The sequence below is a fragment of the Aethina tumida genome, chromosome 2, assembly GCF_024364675.1.
Source record: "Aethina tumida isolate Nest 87 chromosome 2, icAetTumi1.1, whole genome shotgun sequence".
NCBI lineage: Eukaryota > Metazoa > Arthropoda > Insecta > Coleoptera > Nitidulidae > Aethina > Aethina tumida.
Window position 1 is genome coordinate 14734712 of NC_065436.1, and position 19799 is coordinate 14754510.

Sequence of the window (19799 nt, forward strand, 5' to 3'; positions counted from 1 at the left end):
ATGTACGCCCTTTGTCATCCATATATGAGTTTTTCGTATATGTATAATATAAAATATCCTCAGGATGAATCCACCTTCTCGTGGTTCTGGGTCTCAGTACTACTCCACAAAGCCAGTGGCGATGGGAAGCTGACTAGATCCAACCACAATACCAATTCGTCCCAAGAGATTTGTTCCAAGAACAATCTATTATAAATATGTATATTTGTAATGTCAAAATGTATTTATAAAAGATTTTTTGTGAACTGGCAGTTTCTTTTTTAATATTATACTTACGTAAATCTTTGTTTCCACTTTCTCCGACTCGATATCTTCGTAATTATTCGTCCCCGAGGCATAGTACGTATGTTCTATTGATTTAAACTATTTGAAACCAACAATATTTGTTCAAATTTCCATTTTTATTTATATTGAAATCTTTACAACTTTATTACCTACATTTTTAAACACAGTCAGGTGTACGACTGAAAATTTACGGTATTGATATTAAATATTCAAAATTTTGCCGTCCCATGCAGATTTTATATATATTAGCTGGCCTTCGGGATTAATATAACATAAATTAACTGCATAAATAACTGTTTTTGTTGTGACTAGTCTAAACAGTTATGTAATTATCGTGATTGGAATAAATACATCGCAATTCATTCTAATTAAATTCCTTAGAATATGAATTTTTTCAGTAAGGATATCTTTTTGAGTTGTTCTTAAAGTTGTAAGAAATACTTAGTCTTCAATTGAGTTATTTAAATATCACTAGCCAACATTGAAGATATTTCCTGGCATCTTGAATTTGAGGAGGTTTAAAGAAGTCTCATTAACTTATATTTTTAACAGAAAATAAATCATTTGAATGTTTTTTATTAGAAGCTTCATTTGATTGTAATATTCATCTCAATTTTGAGAAATATAATTTAAAATAGTTTTGAATTTAATTATTAATTAATTAATTAGTTAATGACTACATATCTGATTATAGTGGTAGTTTTATGAACACAAACGTAAGTTTAATAACTCAGATTGATGCTTTCCGCCATTGTATTCAAAGTCCTTTGTACATAAACTGTAGAAGTGGCTGTTAAATGTGATGCTGCAACGGAGAAGTGCGTTGTTCTACATTTAGATAGAGGTAGTTAACGTTAATTGACATGCCAAAGGCAAATTTGCTAGTACTAATGTAAATAAAGAAGACAATAATGAGGTCTATTTTGAAAACAGTATAGAAAAATGGTGCGTTGTTATTCCTAACATATTTAAATATTTATAAAAAAAAATATAAAACAAATTTTACAGATAAAACGTTGGACAATGTCTGACATGTTTTAACATTGTCAAAAATGTCAATAACTGATAACAAATATTCTGTAGATCGGTAGGAAAGCAATAAAATGAAATTATTATTTTTCCTATAATTTAAATCATATATACATTTTTTGATGTAATAGAAGAATAAAATAGAATAATTTTGAGAAATAGTTTAAACTTTCTTCGAGAACTACCAACTACCAAAGGGACGGTATCGTTTAAAACTTTAGTTTTACCCTTACTTAAACATTAAACTTAATGAGATTTTTAATTGCTTCACACTTACTTAAACATACCGGTTTTTACAGGTTTAGTCTTTAAGAAACTGGATCTGAACCAATTTCCTAATTAGGTGGTACTCCACAAAAATACTATTTACATATATCCACAAATATATTTATGAAATCAAAATTTTAAATTTACAACAAATTATTATTAGGAGAAATTAAATTTAATTTCTTAAATATAAGATAATAAATAAAAAGAAGTTATGTAACAGATGATCCATCTGAATCCTGAAAGAGACTGCATGTATATGTACTCATCTATTGTACAATAGATACAGTAAGTCTCCTACTATGGGGCAGACTTCTACAGTCTCTGTCATGCATGATGTCTCTCTCTAAATTCAGACGAGTCAAACGCATTTTCTACTGTATAAGTATATATGCATTATGGATAATATCCAATCCCAACCACTTAGATTATTATATCATAATTATAACAGATTATTTGACGAATTGAATTGCTCATTTTATGTCTTCACAAAAGAATTATATTGTTTCTTGGATGTGATATATAACATGTTCGATGGTTTGAGCAATATATTGGAATGTTGATTGTTAATTATACGTAGCAGATATTTTATCAAATTTCTTCAAAATCTATTAAGACGTAGTAAACGCTCGTAACTAAAACAATTTGTTGACAATGTTATCCTGCACTACGTTTCTGTGAATTAATTTGACGTTAAATTTGTGGTGAATGGAATTTTACTACTTTGCTTTGATCTAAATTGTTTAAATACCAAATAGATTAATAAATTTACTAGTGTTGACTTGGCATATAATTTTAGATTTTATTAGAGTAGTGTGTAAGGTGTATAATTATTAAAACGGTATTTTCCTCGTATGTGTAATAGTTTAAATGCGGGTTATTAAATTCTTTCAAAAATACTACAAAATATTTATTATAAATATCAAAATTAAAGGTAAATTAATGGAAGAAAGTAATAAGTTGCAGGAAATGTCTCCCATAATTACAGTAATTTAAACTGAATTATGTTAGTATACAAATAATTATTTTATCAGACTTTATTCTATACTCTATGTTTTATGTTCCCTGTTCCATGTTCCATGTTCCATATTCCATGTTCCATGTTCTATGTTCTATTTATATTCCATATTTCACATTCCATATTCCACATTCCATATTCCACATTCCATATTCTACATTCTATATTCCACATTCCATATTCTACATTCCATATTCCACATTCCAGATTCCACATTCCATATTCCACATTCCATCTTCCACATTCCATATTCTACATTCCATATTCCACATTCCATATTCCACATTCCATCTTCCACATTCCATCTTCCACATTCCATCTTCCACATTCCATCTTCCACATTCCATCTTCCACATTCCATCTTCCACATTCCATATTCCATATTCTACATTCTACATTTTATATTCTACATTCTACATTTTATATTCTACATTCTACATTCTATATTCTATATTCTGCATTTTATATTATGCATTCTATATTTTGCCTTCTGTATTCTACATTCTACATTCTGCATTCTACATTCTGTTTTCTACATTTTGTATTCTATTTTCTACATTGTACACTCTACACTCCACATTCTGCACTCTATACTCTACATTCTACATTCTACACTCTAAATTCTACATTCTACTTTCAACATTCTATATTCTACACTCTATACTATACATTCCATTTTCTATATTCTACATTCTATATTCCACATTCTACAGTTTACATTCTACATTTTACATTCTACATTTTACATTCTGCATTCGATATTCTACATTCTATATTCTACATTCTACATTCCACATTCTACATTCTACATTTTACATTTTACATTCTACATTCCACATTCTACATTCTACACTCTACACTCTAAATTCTACACTATACATTCTACATTCTATATTCTATATTCTACGTTTTATTCGATTTATTTTACGCCTTTATTTTTCTTTGTTTCATTCTCATTCCACTCCTCTAGTTAACATAAAATTAGTAAACAAACTGGAATGAAAAAGGTGAAACAAAACACGAAAATGTGTACTTATGTACAGTTTTTTATTAACTCATTTATTTTTACTGTTTTTTATGTTACAGTTGGTTGGTTAATTACCAAACAATCTATATAACAAATGGTAATATAAACAACAATCAAAATGTCTGCTTATTGCGGCATCGCATAATTAAATTAAAATTGGACAGGTTATTCGCGTCACTCACGAATTTAAATCGGCACAAGATGTTGTATGTGTCAGATGTGTCATCAATTCAGATCTGGAAGGTGGGGTGGCTGCGTTTCCATCGGAATGTCGCCGCCCGTATTCCAATCGATAAATCTAATCAATTCTATGGAATTCGAAAATGCTAAGCACCTGTGAGGCCTACTTAGAGACAGCACGGTCGGCCCGATGCTGTGGCGGCGCACAAATGAAAGCTGTATGCCTGTATGCAAAATCCACTTTCCTACATGCTTTATTCACTTTCCCACTAGACGGACGAAGTTGGCGGAGCACGAGCTCGACGACGGACAGTACCACATCTGAGTTCTGTTTACGAACACAAACGCAACCGATCTACTTCGCACGTTTCGTCCGGTCATTGTCGAAAAGATGCGTTTTCACATTTACGGACTGTTTGCTTTGGTGTTAGCAGTACAGTGCCAGTACGGGACGCCTGGTAATAATTTTAAAAATGGATTTAAAGATAGTGGTATGTGGCGTAATTAATTAACATAGTTTGCACATTTAGATGTACTATTGCACCTCTAACAACTTGTTTATTTGTTTATGGTAACCGGTCTTCTTTCATATGATGATTATTTTTATTATATTCATAATTATGAAAATGTTTACTACTTACTTACTTAAGACGTTTTAAAGATATTCTGCATTTTCATTTTGTGCAATTCTTGCATAAAATATTGATATTACGTTGCGAAATTCAACTTTGGAATTTAATAAAACACCATAATTTAAAAGGTAAACGGGTCGCTTCCAAAAGAAACATTTCCTTGACTTCTATTTCAGTTTGATATTCATGAATGAAGTGTTAACAACTTAAACACTGTTTATTAAAATTATTTAATTAACTAATATATTGTATATAATACATTTTCAACTCTCTAAATGAACCAACAAAAAGAACAATATTGTTTATTTTATGTATTTTTGTATATTCTGAAGATATCTAAATTATAGAATTAAGTATGGAATGTACATATTTTTTTAAAAGCTGATGAATTGTAATTTTAATAACCCTAATGCCTAATTATACAGTGAAGTCGTAAAAAGTCCATCATCGATTATAATCATAGACAACCATTCAGAAGTAAACGAGATACTAAAACTAGTATTTTCTGTTGTTCAAATATTGACCTGTAAAACACCTATTTTATGTTGGAATATCGATTTTTATGGTAACGACCACCTACATATTAAATAAATCGTTGATAAAAATAACTTTACAAAATTGTAATCATAAGATTCTTTTATAAAAAAAATTGTTCATTGTGCCGTATGGCAACTTTATGGCGATGTCAACTTCATGGCAAAATTTTATTAGACTTACAATATTTTAAAAAGGCTTTTTATTCGTGGGTGATATCTAATTTCATTCAAAACTTGACAGAAAGAGATAATTTTTTATGACTTCACTGTATATATAAAATTTAGATAATAAAATAATGTCAACAAAAATTAAAATAGATTAATAATTACTTAACATATTTTAAAAAGGGGTTTTATTCGAGGATGATATCTAATTTCATTCAAAACTTGATAGAAAGAGATAATTTTTCATGACTTCACTGTATATGTAAAATTCAGATCATAAAATAATGTCAACAAAAATTAAAATAGATTAATAATTACTAAAATAACTTAACTTATTTTAAAAAAGGTTTTTATTCGAGAATGATATTTAATTTCATTCAAAACTAGATAGAAAGAGATAATTTTTATGACTTCATTGTATGTAAAATTCAGATGAAAAAATAATATCAATAAAAATTAAAATAAATTAATAATTACTAAAATAACTTAACATGATTTGATAGGATATCTAATTTCAATCAAAACTTAACTGAAAGAGGTAATTTTTTATGACTTCATTGTATATGTAAAATTCAGATCGTAAAATAATGTCAATAAAAATCAAAATAAATTAATAATAGCTAAAATTATTTAACACATTTTAAAAAGGGTTTTTGTTCGAGGATGGTATCTAATTTCATCCAAAACTTGACTGAAAGAGATAATTTTTTATGACTTCATTGTATATGTAAAATTCAGATTATAAAAATAATGTCAATAAAAATTAAAATTGATTAATTTTTGTCAAAAAAATAAATTTATTAGTTTAATAATATTATCATGATATGTTTCAAAAGTGAGATAAAATATTCAATCATGAAATTTTTATGTGCACGTATGTTCTAAAGGTCTTAAATATATTGTCGAAATGTTTTAAAAAATATCTGTGATACTAATTTTAATAAAATTTGGCACACAGCTGAACACGTACAATTTTTTTTTTATTTTTTTCAAGTGGCGTTCATATGGGATTTAAACTAAATATTTTTACAGCATAATATGATACGCCACTGGTTTTTCTAACAATAAAAATTATTTTCTTTATTCTTATTCACTTCTGAGGGAATTTGATCTCTTGATTTTTTTTCACGGCGATGACGTTTTTCGCTAGAATGAAATTAAAAAAAAACATTAGAAAATGCCTCCCAAATTTCATTGAAATATATATAGAGATAGATATTATAAAATACCACTTATATCTCATCTTTATTCTTAAAATGAATCCAAGAACCACCCCATTAAATATTTGACCCTAGTTTTGAAATACCTTGTATATAAAAAGCATCTACTAACATTTTTCATCATTTTTCACCTTGCATAAATAATAATAATAAGTGCGAATTTGGTTATAGAAAATGTTACATTATCAATGAATTAAATAAACAGTAAAGGATGGATATGAACTTTTATTACTGAAATTTACATTTGTTGTCGCTTTACCCTGAATTCTCTTACAATAAACTGCAATTAATTATTTAAATAGTAACAAATGATTATGTTACAATAAGCAATTACTTTGATTCAGTATGTATTTAGATTTTGAAGGTAGCATGAAATTAATTATTGGAAGATTTCAAGTCGCCCGGTTAATAATCTCGGCCTTAAAAGCAGTTAACCTTCATTAAATAAAAGTATCGCTTTTTATAAAGGCATCACATTCGGTTGCGTTTTTATGTTTATAATGGTCAGTTGTTCATGCATTTTATTGAAATCGATTCCATCACTAAATTCGTACTAAATTAAGTAAAAAAAAAGTATTGTGTTAATTAGTCTTAATGCATTTTTATAATGTAAATATACTATTTTAAACAACCTGATATTGTTCGTATCGTCCTTGACCAAAATTCTTGTTCAATTTTGGGTTCATCTAGTTATATAAATTATCGACGAGTCATGTAGTTTACCTCACATTTATGTTTTTTGAAAGTGACTTCTCTGATTTCATTTTTTATATCGATATCGTATCGATTCAGTTTGCCCTTTAATAATTTGAAGACACGATAAAATATGACTTTATACATCAATAAAATAATTTGATTGGCCTCTGCCACGCCACTGGCTGGAATCTATATCATCTCATGAGCCAAACCCAAAGCTTCCTTAATGGTGTGAGCCATTAGTATTATTATTTCTGAACATCGCATTTTAGTTGGTAAATCCGGTTTCAATAGCCTTCAAGCAAAAATGATCAATTTTATAGATTTTTATGGATAACGAAAATATATTTTCTTCAGCATATTTAAATCACGTTTGAGCCAAAAATGTAACTAGTTTTGGAATATATGAATGATATGAATAATATGAATGACTCTTATAAATCTTAAAACCTTGTATGTAGTTAAAAATTGAACTAATTTTTTTATATTAAATCTGCCTACCTTATATAGATTAACAATCTACAGGGATATTAAATCATCGCAGTATTTTTACAGTATTAGAAATAAGGAACAGACACATGGTAACATTAGAAAGTGAAAATGGTTTACGCTTTAATAATTTTCAATATAAGCTACGCCCTAAATACTTGACAAAATGTTAAATTTAAGAAAGAATTTAACCAGATACAGTTTTATTCACGTTTTTTATCTTTATGAGTAGTAAAATATTAATGTATTGGAACATATATATTGATTTGTAAAAATTGTGTAACACTAATAGTAAAAAAGTCAGTTTCTAAAACTAATTGTTTCAATAAAAAATCAAACATAAAACATGTTGCAATATGTTCATTCATTGAATAGGTGTATTTTCTGAATACATGCGGTAATGTTAAAAATAACATCTCTTGGCTCATTTCAGCACTTACGATTTTGTTAATTGTTTTTAATAGTACTTAGCCTCGCAGATTTCTCTTCAATCGTGCTTAACATTTTCAAATTGCGTCAAATTAAACTTCAACAGTGTCAAAACTCTACACTACTATTAATTCGATTAATGACCAATTTTGTCAATTGTAATGATTTAGTCATTTTTATAGTTATTACTATTTATGAATAATTATGAGAAATTTCTACATTTGTTGACATATGGAATCTAATTTAAATATTGCGGTCTAATTTTTAGAATGAAAATCACACAATGATTTACTACTGAGAATTGGGACAATTTAGTGAATCACTGTAATTAGGTGACAAGTTTTTAAATGAAAACTAGACATATGAATTAATTTCCTATTAGAAACTAATTTTCAATATAAATAATTATAAAAATAATTTTTGTTGGGGGGCAAAACAATGGCGTACCATTTATTTTAAAATATTTTGTACCCATCCAGCACAAAAGTCACTAGAAGAAATTAAAAAAAAGTTGTACCTCAGTTTCATAAAAATGTTTGGAACTGTATTCAACACATTCTAAAAAAATATTTTTTTGAAAATTTTATCCTGTATTACCAAATTGAGGATGTTAATATATTTTTTTTTTCTTAAAATGAACCCAAGAATCGGTTCCCTTACTTTTGAAATAATCTGTACTCACTGAAAAAAATATTTTTTTGAAAATTTTATCCTGTATTACCAAATTGAAATTGTTAATATAATTTTATTTCTTAAAAGGAACCCAAGAATCGGTTCTCTTACTTTTGAAATAATCTGTACTCACTGAATTTTGAAGACAAATTAATGAGTTATAAGATTTTATACTTAATTGTCTTTTTAATTAATATCTAATTTTTTGTTAAAAAATCTTCGATAATTCATTTAAAGGCAATTCACTTTGTGGGCTTCATAAACCATTATAATAAAATGTCTAAATTCTTCATATATTTTTTTCCCAATAAAATAATATATAATAATAATTATAAAAATAATTTTTGTTAGGAGGCAAAGCAATGGAGTACCATATATATAGTTTTTAAGATTTTTTATACACATACAGCACCAACGGAACTAGAATAATTAAAAAAAATTGTACCTCAGATCCATAAAAATATTTGGAACTGTATCCTAAATATTCTAAAAAATATATATTTTTTTTTTTGAAAATTTAATGAAATAAGATTTTATATTTAAATGTTTTTTTAATTAATATCTAATTTTTTGTTAAAAAACATCGATAATTAATTTAAAAACAAAATGTTTAAATTCTTTATATATTTCTTTCCAAATAAAATAATCTTAATATTCAGCTCATAAAATCTTCCAATATTGATTAGAAATGCATTCCCAGACATGTATATTTATATCTAATATACTGAGTATTCAAATTGAAACCAGTTTGAAGATTTCTTCCGGACACTTTCCATTTTGCAGACAGCGACCCAAAAACATAAATATTTTTATTATCAAATACTAATAGAAGATCTATTAATAAAATTGGTTGCTTATATAACTGCAGTTTTAATAAATAACTGTAAAATATATACCATACAAAGTTAAAATTAATATCAATAATGGTGTTCCCATATTTATTCAATCTTTTTCAGACGTTTTGTTACAATCAGGTTAAAAAAAATTTAATAATCATATTCCAGGTTGTATAAAATCATTTGGTACTAATCATTATTACTCGTTAAGAAAAAGCTTTTGACATTTAACATCAGTATTTAATTATTATCCACCATAAACAATGAATATATCTCCCACATGTCTTAAATTTCTGTTATGTGTTCATTAAAATTATTTGTTGAATTTTTTTTCAGACCTCTGTAGTTTTATGATTGGCATTGAACTTTGAAAATTTTAAATCATTACGGATCTGAGGCATCTTGAAATTGTCAAGGACAATGGAGCAAGCTAAAAACTTAGAATTGTTCTTTTCTACACCTGTCAAGTATAAAATAGTTAAATCAATCAGTTTCCTGAAATAAAGTATTCTTAATGCACCAAATTCTTTAAATAATGATTAATTTGAGTAATTAAGTTCTGATGTTAATTAGTTACAATCGAAATTGAAAAAGTTTTAGCAATAAAAGACAATTATCAATTTTATGTTCTCATAATTATCGTCAGCATCAGCTCACTAAACACAATCCGTTTCCTATTATTACATAGATACTTTCATTCAACTCTAATTACCAGTGGCGTAACACTAAAGTTAAATTGGCATTGTGGATAAATGATCAGGTCTGTAACAATAGACGTGTAAAATGAAAAGGTACCAAGCTCATATAAATATAACTACAGTAATTTACAGTATCCTGTAATTGAATATTTGTGATTAAATTACAGATACTGATCTATTTGGGTTAATTAAATGAAGGTATTTGCGTTTCATTGCATAAGTACATTTAGTAAATTTATATTGGCAAACTTACCGGAACTGCGAATTTATAAAAGTATATTAATAACGTCAAATGTATCAGAATCTATGTTGGAAATGAATCATGGGTCCACACATTTTAAATTGTGAAAGTTAGATTCAGTCTAGAGTCTGTTGTATTAAACATCTATAATTCTTCAATAATTTATTTTCCGACCACTTTCACTAGATTTTCCTTTTATAAAACGTTAATTACGTACGTATCAAATTTTACTTAAATAACAAATATCTAATAAAAAGTAAATAGTTTTAAAAAAAGTACTTTTTAATTATTTTTTTGTTACAATAAATGCAAAATATTTGTAACTTGTTCTAGACACATTATAGGCATTTGTTAAATGGTGTCATGATTCATGAAAAACCGCCACTTTTCAACCTTGAAGTAAAATTATCGAAAGCAATTCCATATTTGTTAATTTACAATAAAATCTATTATTTTCTAGTTTAACTTAAACTGATGTCATTGCTAACTGGATCAAAAAGGAACGTGGGAGGTAATGTGGAGTAAAAATTTAAAAATGGGTATACAAATTTAATTTAATCATAAATATACGTGTATTAAATTAATGGGAGTGGTACAAAATAAGTAGGAATATTGCATATTGTAAAAAATTAATCATTTTTCAATTTCTGTGCTTGTCTTCTCATCATCATTGCTTTTAATGGAAGTTTCAGCAAATATATATTAATTTATTAAGAAGTAACTTTTGAAGAAAAATTGTACTACTTTTTACTACAATTTGTTCTTCAAACATTATAGGCATATTTTAGATGTTGTCGAATAATGAAAATCACCAACTTTTCAGCCTTGTAACAAAAAATGTTATCGAAAGCAATTCTATATTTGTTAATGTATAATAAAATCTATTGTTTTCTAGTTAGCTCAAAATTGCCACCTGTCACTGCTGTCAATTTAATTAAATTATATATAATTATATTATATTTAATTAGGGAATATTGCATAGGTAAAATTTATCATATTTTTATTTCGCAGTTAAATGTTAAGTAGTTCTAATTTAAATGTCGTTGAATACGATACATTAACTCAATACATATTTACAATAGTTATCAAATTCAATATTGTTGGCATAACAATTGACTTAGATAGACATTAGTATAGTCATACATATTAATTCGTTTATTTTAATTAAATCATTACAAAAATCTATTGTGACTAACTAAAATATAAAGGACATTAGTTTGATACTAAGAACTGAATAAATTTAAAACTAGTCTAGCTGTGGAGGACAATAACCTACGTAGAATTTAGCACTCCTTTAATTTATGATGTCCTAAATTGTTATTGAATAAGTTTTTATACATATTTGGCAAAAAAACAACTTGTTTTAATAATAAGTTAAATTTTTTTATTTAAGTGTATGTACATACAGTATTGACAAAAAGTAGAGCAACCTTTTTAAAACCCAAATAATTTTTGTCCCTATTATTAAGTTCAAAAAATTTATATTGAAAATTAACTTCCTTTTATAAATTTAATAATTACATAGTTAAACAATAAAAAAATAAAGAGTTTAATTTTACTGATGATTATTTGTTTTGGACTGGAAAAAAGTGGAGTAACTTATGCTGTTTAAAGTTTTATTACTGCAAATAATTTGTAATTAGTGTTTTAATTAATTCTACACTAATATATTGTAAAATTCACATTATTATGAGTAACTTCCAGATACTTTTTTTAAATTGAAAGTAACAGATGGTCAATAATATTTGGATCCATATTTTGGCAGGACTCTTGCAGAACCGTGAATAAATCTTGCTGTTTTCGATACTCTTTAGTCTTATTTTGTTGTTCACTATCTCCGATAAGTTTTCAATGAAGTTTATTTAGATCGAGTAATTGAGATGGCCAGTTCATAACATTAATTTTTTCCCTTAAAAGCCACTGCTTCAAATATTTTGAAGTGTGTTTCGGGTCATTATCTTGTTGAAAATAAAATTTTAGTGGCTGTTCCACATTATTTCTTTACACATAAAACATATACATTTGTATATTTATTTTTAATTGACTATATGATTGGTAAATATTAAATGTTTTTGTAAGTGGAAAATAATTACACACAACAATTTGATAAGTTTAACAAATTAAGCAACAAAAAAAATTAATGATTCACAGAAAACTTGAATCTTAGAATTTGATTTATAAGTCAAAAATGCGTTAAATAATTTTTATTAAAAATATCGATAAAAAGGACAAAAAAACATTTATTTTAAATTAGACAACAAACAATTATAAATATAAGATAATTTGCCAGCAAGGAAATTTAACGATTATAGTTGTGATAATAATTACATTGTAAAATAATTATTAGTTAGTTTATAGTCAGCATTTGTAACCACATGATTTAGTTCGCAACACCAGATACAAATTGTAGTGAATTTTTTGCTCCAATTTCTTGATTTCATAATTCCTATTGTTGGCCTACGCTCACTTTGTAATTCAATATTGGAGTATGCAAAGCTACCTTATTAGCTTCCCATTTTAAAACAATTTATAGTGGGATGTGCTCAATTTGTTGGCGAACGAAGGTACAAAGGAATAACAATGGCCAATTTAAATTCAGCTAGAGACAACACAAATGGGTCAAATACAAAACAATAAAAAATGTTTCATATGAATGAGTATTTATGGATGCTGAGCAGAAGTGCGTAATCTACCGTCAGTGTACTTGTAGATTCATAGATTAAAAGGAAATGAAATTTTAATTAATAGTTTATTTTCAAGAGTAGGTTAGTAAAATTGTCCTTGATAGTACTGGTGAAAATTAAAAATAATTAACACATCACTCGTCTCAATAAATAACCATAATGTTGTCTAACATCTGTTTCTGTACGTGTGTCAAATTCCATACGATCAATTTCCATACGATTAAAATCCGTAAGACCATTTTCCATTCGATGATAATCCTCACGATCAAAATTCATACGATTAAAATCAACACGGTAATTTTCCATACGATCAAAATCCATATGATCATTTTCTATACGATAAAAATTCATATGATCATTTTCCATACGATCAAAATCCATATGATCATTTTCCATAAGATCAAATTCCATACGATCAATTTTCATACGATTAAAATCTATACGATTAAATTCATACTGATTAAATTACATAATTTCACTTGAATAACTTTCTGGATTTTTATTTTTTGACTAATATCCTGAAAAATCATTGGATGGATTCTCAAAAAATTACTAAAAACGTAAGAAATAACTAAAAAACATAATCATTTTATTAAAAGAACAATTTTTTTTAATTTAAATTAAAGAGTACGTGTCATGTCTTGGCCAGCACAAAACCCAGACGTCAATCCAATGGAAAAACACTTTATTTTTTTATTGTTTAACTATGTAATTGTTAAATTTATAAAGGGAAGTTAATTTTCAATATACATTCTTGAACATAATAACCAGGACAAACATTATTTAAATTTTAAAAAAGTTGCTCTACTTTCTGCCATACTGTACACTGATTAAAAACTTAATCTAAAAAGTTTTAATTTTAGTTTTTTAGAAAGCCATTAATGAGGTAAAATGCTTATACTCTAAAATATAGTGTTTTTTAATATATTTTTAACAAGCTTTAAGAACATAAATAAATTGCTGTTGAACGAGGGTCTTTAATTTTCAATTAATATTTTCTAGGGACCCTATATGCTTCGGCTTAAAATATAAGTTGAATTTAATTTGCCGAAGAATGGCTGACGTTCACAAAACTGAAATCATATCACATGTTCGTTCACGCATGTTGATTAAACCCGCCTCTCATTAAAATATCGATGATGTTTTGAGGAAACACACGTACACGTATAATTGTCCGTTTCCGTATTAGAAAAATTACAAAATCTGACGAATCTTCAATAAGCGCACTTAACCTTAGCCTAAATGTTACAATAATTATAGCAGCAATTGCCGCTCATTTATTTATACGCTTAAGGAATTTGTATGAGGCGATTTCCAGTTAATCTTAATGTGAAGGTAAGCCAGAATCTTCGCATCGTCTGCGAATTTTTGTTCAGGTTTGCGTGGATCGTAAAACAGAAAAACTGTAATAATTTGCAATACAAGTTTTCCCATGAACCTTTCAGTCGCACAATGAGCACAAAACAGTCTTGCGATCGCCGCAGACTTCTTTGTTTGGCGAATTTTCGGAATCCAATTGTAATTGGACAGCATTTTTCGGTTTTTAAATGTCAACCAGCACTGCTACTAAAAATAAATACCGAGAACGTCCATCCAAAAAAAAAAAAAAAACACACACAGACGTGAGTCAAAGATGTGAAGCTAACATATTTCACATTTTAGATTGTCCCAGGTTAGTCACCGTAAAAGTTTTTACCACACCTACTCATAATTATTATAATAGATAAACTTATTTAAATTAAAAAAAAAATGGGCATTTACTTAATGTAAATAAATTATTTAATAAGGTTCAAAACTAAAATTTGTTGGTTACATAAATGATCTTGAGCTCCTTACTCTGGGTGTTAGAAGACGTCTTCCTATTACCTCATCACTGTGTGGTAACAATTCAATTATAATAATTGAGTTATTATACGTTTAAATTTGAAATTAAATTACGGGTACATATAATAAAAAATATAATCCAATATTATTGTCATAATTTTGCTCATTGAACAAAACTATATACAGTATTGGCAGAAAGTAGAGGAACTTTAAAAATATATAAATTATTACCGCCCTGTATATGCAAATATAATATAGTTTAGATGGAAAGAAATTATATTTAGGAAACACTATATATACATTATAAATTACTATACAAGTTGTTTCTGAAATAATTGGTCAAAATTTAATAGAACACTTTCTGAAATTTAAATTTCAAAAAATTCAATTTTCTGTAACATTTTGTCCATTTTGAGTGATGTAATATACTTTTTCCATAATGATACAGTATGGTAAACACTCTGCATATTCATTATAACTGACTATACATGTTGTTCCTGAAATAAATGGTTAAAATTTAATAGGACACTCTCTGAAATTTAAATTTCAAAAAATTCAAATATCTGTAATATTTTGTCTATTTTGAGTGATGTAATATACTTTTCCATAATAATTCAGTATTGTAAACATTCTGCATATTCACTATAAATGACTATACATGTTGTTCCTGAAATAAATGGTCAAAATTTAATAGGACACTCTCTGAAATTTAAATTTCAAAAAATTCAATTTTCTGTAACATTTTGTCCATTTTGAGTGATGTAATATACTTTTTCCATTATGATACAGTATGGTAAACATTCTGCATATTCACTATAAATGACTATACATGTTGTCCCTGAAATAAGTGGTCAAAATTTAATAGGACACCCAAAAATTCAAATTTCTGTAACATTTTGTCTATTTTGAGTGATGTAATATACTTTTTCCATAATGATACAGTATTGTAAACACTCTGCATATTCATTATAAATGACTATACATGTTGTTCCTGAAATAAGTGGTCAAAATTTAATAGGACACTCTCTGAAATTTAAATTTCAAAAAATTCAAATTTCTGTAACATTTTGTCCATTTTGTGTGATGTAATATACTTATTCCATAATGATACAGTATGGTAAACACTCTGCATATTCATTATAACTGACTATACATGTTGTTCCAGAAATAAATGGTCAAAATTTAATAGGACACTCTTTGAAATTTAAATTTCAAAAATTTCAAATTTCTGTAACATTTTGTTCATTTTGTCGTTATGTAATATACTTTTTTCATAATGATACTCTCCTTTTTTTCTAGCCAAAATTCCTACAGAAAATTTGTGTTTTTCTATTTATTAGTTTACTTAAAGTGGACTGTAGAATGAACGACAAGCTCAATTGAGATGAATAAATTTTGTTAATCATGTGATTAAATTACGTATCCAACGGTGCCTAATTTGTTTCGATCGAAATAAAAATAGATAATTTACAGGTGGTGAAATGTCAAATTTTTTATAGTTTTGACTACTCTCATCATTCGAGTAATTTAAATTTATTGTATAAAGGGAAGTTAATTTTCAATATACATTTCATTGAATATAATAACCAAGACAAAAATTATTTGAATTTTAAAAAATTGGCTCTACTTTCTGTCAATTCTGTTTGTTTGTCGAAAGTTTCTGATTAATTAGCATACTTATTAAATCTATATATATTCATTCAATCTCCCAATCTCATGACGAAGACAAATGATTAATTATTCATGTAAAAAGCAGACAATTATAATTTTCACTTTTATATTTTATTTATTATTCGATTGTTTAAACAAACACTAATATATACATTTTGAATGTATGTATCTGGTTAAAAGATATATACTTATAACTTTCATATTTAATTAATACAATATTAAAGATGGAAAAACCAAATAAAATTGTAGGATTAACATTATTCGTTTTTAACAATTACAATTTTGCAACAACATTTAACCTCAAAATAAATTTGTTTCAGTATGTCATGGTGCTTATTTACGACGCATCGCTTTATTATTAAAATTTACGACTATAACGTGATTCTACTGCTCCCCAAATTGACAATGTTTTCTGAAAAAACTAATAATTTAATTTTGTTTTTCTAGTCACTAGTGTTTCTCAACTTTCGTTTTTATGTGTTCTTTTCCTTCTGGATTCAATTAGGGATTTATTTCATAAACTTAAGTTCCCATATAAATAAACCAGCGGTGAAATCAGGCACTTGTAAGGTGCTGAAAACATTAATTTAAGTTCTACAGCTCTGAATCAAGCTGCATTTAATTCTTATCAGAGTTTCGTATCGCTGTTTAAACTATTCTAATGGCTTTACGGTCGTGCCGTTCCACTTTACACATTTACTGGTCCGTATTGACTTAGTTGGAAACGAGGATTTAAGATCAATGGCAACGCAATTGTATACATGTTATGATTGTAATATTCCCTCGGTTTATCCTCATCCTCTTTCACGGTTCGATATTGTGCAACTTATTGTTGCATCATCGACGAAGTATTTGAGAGTGCAAGAATAGAAATAAAAGTCCTGTGTAACAATATACTGGAGTCTTGCTTGGTTTAGATTAAGGTATTGGTGTGAAGGTCAAACTCAATACAGCAACATTCTTGAAATCTGTGAAGGAAACGACGGCGAAATTTTGTTGGTTTGTCTTTTGTGAAATGAAAACTGTTAAACTAATATTGAAGAAGATTGTCTGTGATATTTTCTTGATTTTACCTAAAAAATGTTGACATCATTAAAATACTTGTAGAACCTGTTTGAAATCTACGAAAATTTATTATATATATAATTTCAATTTTACGTAGAAATTGCCAAACTAGGAATTGATTAAAATATTATTAGTAGAGTTGTCTGTGTATGACTTTTTTGATATTTCCATTAATTTACCTGTTCTTTCGTCTGAGGTGTGAAATGGTTACCATTCCAGCTAGATTATAAATCTTTAATGGGTTTCTTTAAACATTTCTTTCGTAGATACTAACTCACATGGCCTTCCACATCTTTGCTTAGCTTTGCAGCTAATACAACCTCGTTTAAGTTCTTCCAATAATTTTTTCTTGTAAATGAAGAACAAGACTTTCCCTGAGCAAACCTTCTAACAAAGCCATCTTGTGTTATAGATAATTGATCAATTGAAAAAAAATATACCATACAAACAATTATTTTTGTATCTATGTAATAAATTTTATACATTACCTGCACATGTGTGTGTGTGTGGGTGGTATTTATAAGTAAAATTTTTTCTGTTAAAATAAAGATAAAGCAGTGGCAACCCATCGTTGATAATTTTTTCTTTCTGAGGCTGATTCTCTTCATTTATTTCATTAATTTAGTTTATAAATCTTTAATGGGTTTCTTTAAACTTTTCTTTCGTAGACACCAACTCACATGGCCTTTCACATCTTTGCTTAGCTTCGCAGCTAATACAAAATCGTTTAAGCTCTTCTAATAATTTAGTCTTGTAAATGAAGGAGCAGTCTTTCCCAGAGCAAATCTTTTAACAAAACCATCTTGTGTTATAGATAATTAATCAATTGAAATAGTTTTTACCACTATGATGAAAGAAACATACCATACAAGCAATTATTTTTATATCTGTGTGTGGGTGGTGTTTATAAGTAAAATAAAAATAATTTATTATTTAAAAATAATAAAAATGCACACCTTTCCTTATTACCATATACATTATGTTTCAATATGGAATTTAGTATAAAATTAATTCAAATTGAGTTTGCAACATCAATATCTGTGATGCAATTATGTTTTAATTCTGAACTATTACCATGGTAATTGTGTCGTTTGAACTATAACCAGAATAAACCGTATCCAATACAGTATATGAAAATGTAACCCAACTATTGACATTTGCTCTTGTGATATTTTATTGATTTATAGTTTATTAAAACAAGCAGGGAACATACGCAATTAATTAACGCCTGAAATTTATTGTTAGATTGTACGTCACCCTATCACATATTTTATTGGCACAGTACAATCTACTATGAGGTGAAAACAATGACCAATGTCCATGAAACAAATATATGAATTCAGGTTGCCTATAATTCTAGTTTACATAGAGTTGATTCGAATAAGATTCCCTTTTACTGCCAACACATCCGCCTTTCAAATAACTTAATTGAGCTATTTGAATAATTACGAAAAGTTTTAAATACTTATGACAATAATGTAAAAAATGTAAAAGCTTTTAATAAGTTAAAGTCAATAAATAAATTTTGTAGTGATTACATGAATTATGTTATATAATTAAAAATGGTATTTTAGGATTTACAATTCTACAATATTAATTACTTAAATTTTAATATTTTATTATTACAATACTTCATAATAAAAGAATTGTGGTGTGTGTGTGTCTCAATATAGATGAAATCAGATAGACAAGCTATTAGATTATCTGCCAGTTACTTCGTGGTTTCAGTAGCAAGTTACATATTGCAAAAATCATATTACCTGTATAGTGGCATGTCGTGAGTCGACACGTGTAAAAATCTTAACAATTAAATGAGTGACGTGAACAGAAAATTTTTAATTACACACATTGTACAACGCAATTAATCAAATTATACTTGACAAAATCAGTCAAGTGTTATGTGTATTCAAAAGTTTTTGCATTTTTGAGTAAGGCATTCCCTTTTTAACGTTCCATTTGGTGTTAAAAAATCTAGTTTTGTGATAAATATTTATGTGTTGTATATTAAGAAAAAATACTTAAACATTTGGATTGAATTAATTATGTAATATAATATGAAAATAATGTAAAAATTTGCAGTGTATAATTTTAGCCTCATTTACCTAAAAAATATATCTTGAATTCGTTTAGACTAC

The 19799-nt window shown here is 27.0% G+C and overlaps 1 protein-coding gene across 5 annotated transcripts in view; it reads left to right on the forward strand.

Moving 5' to 3' along the window:
* The first annotated feature begins 3713 nt into the window (after window positions 1-3713).
* LOC109597565 (C-type lectin 37Db) overlaps window positions 3714-19799 on the forward strand; it is a 37681-nt gene continuing 21595 nt past the window's right edge. The window contains exon 1 of one of the 5 annotated variants that reach the window (XM_020013290.2): window positions 3714-4297. In XM_020013290.2, coding sequence (XP_019868849.1) covers window positions 4198-4297 — 100 coding nt within the window. In that variant the 5' untranslated portion in view covers window positions 3714-4197. The remainder of the gene's footprint in view (window positions 4298-19799) is intronic. The other 4 variants (XM_020013291.2, XM_020013292.2, XM_020013293.2 and 1 more) reach the window with 4 other exon arrangements.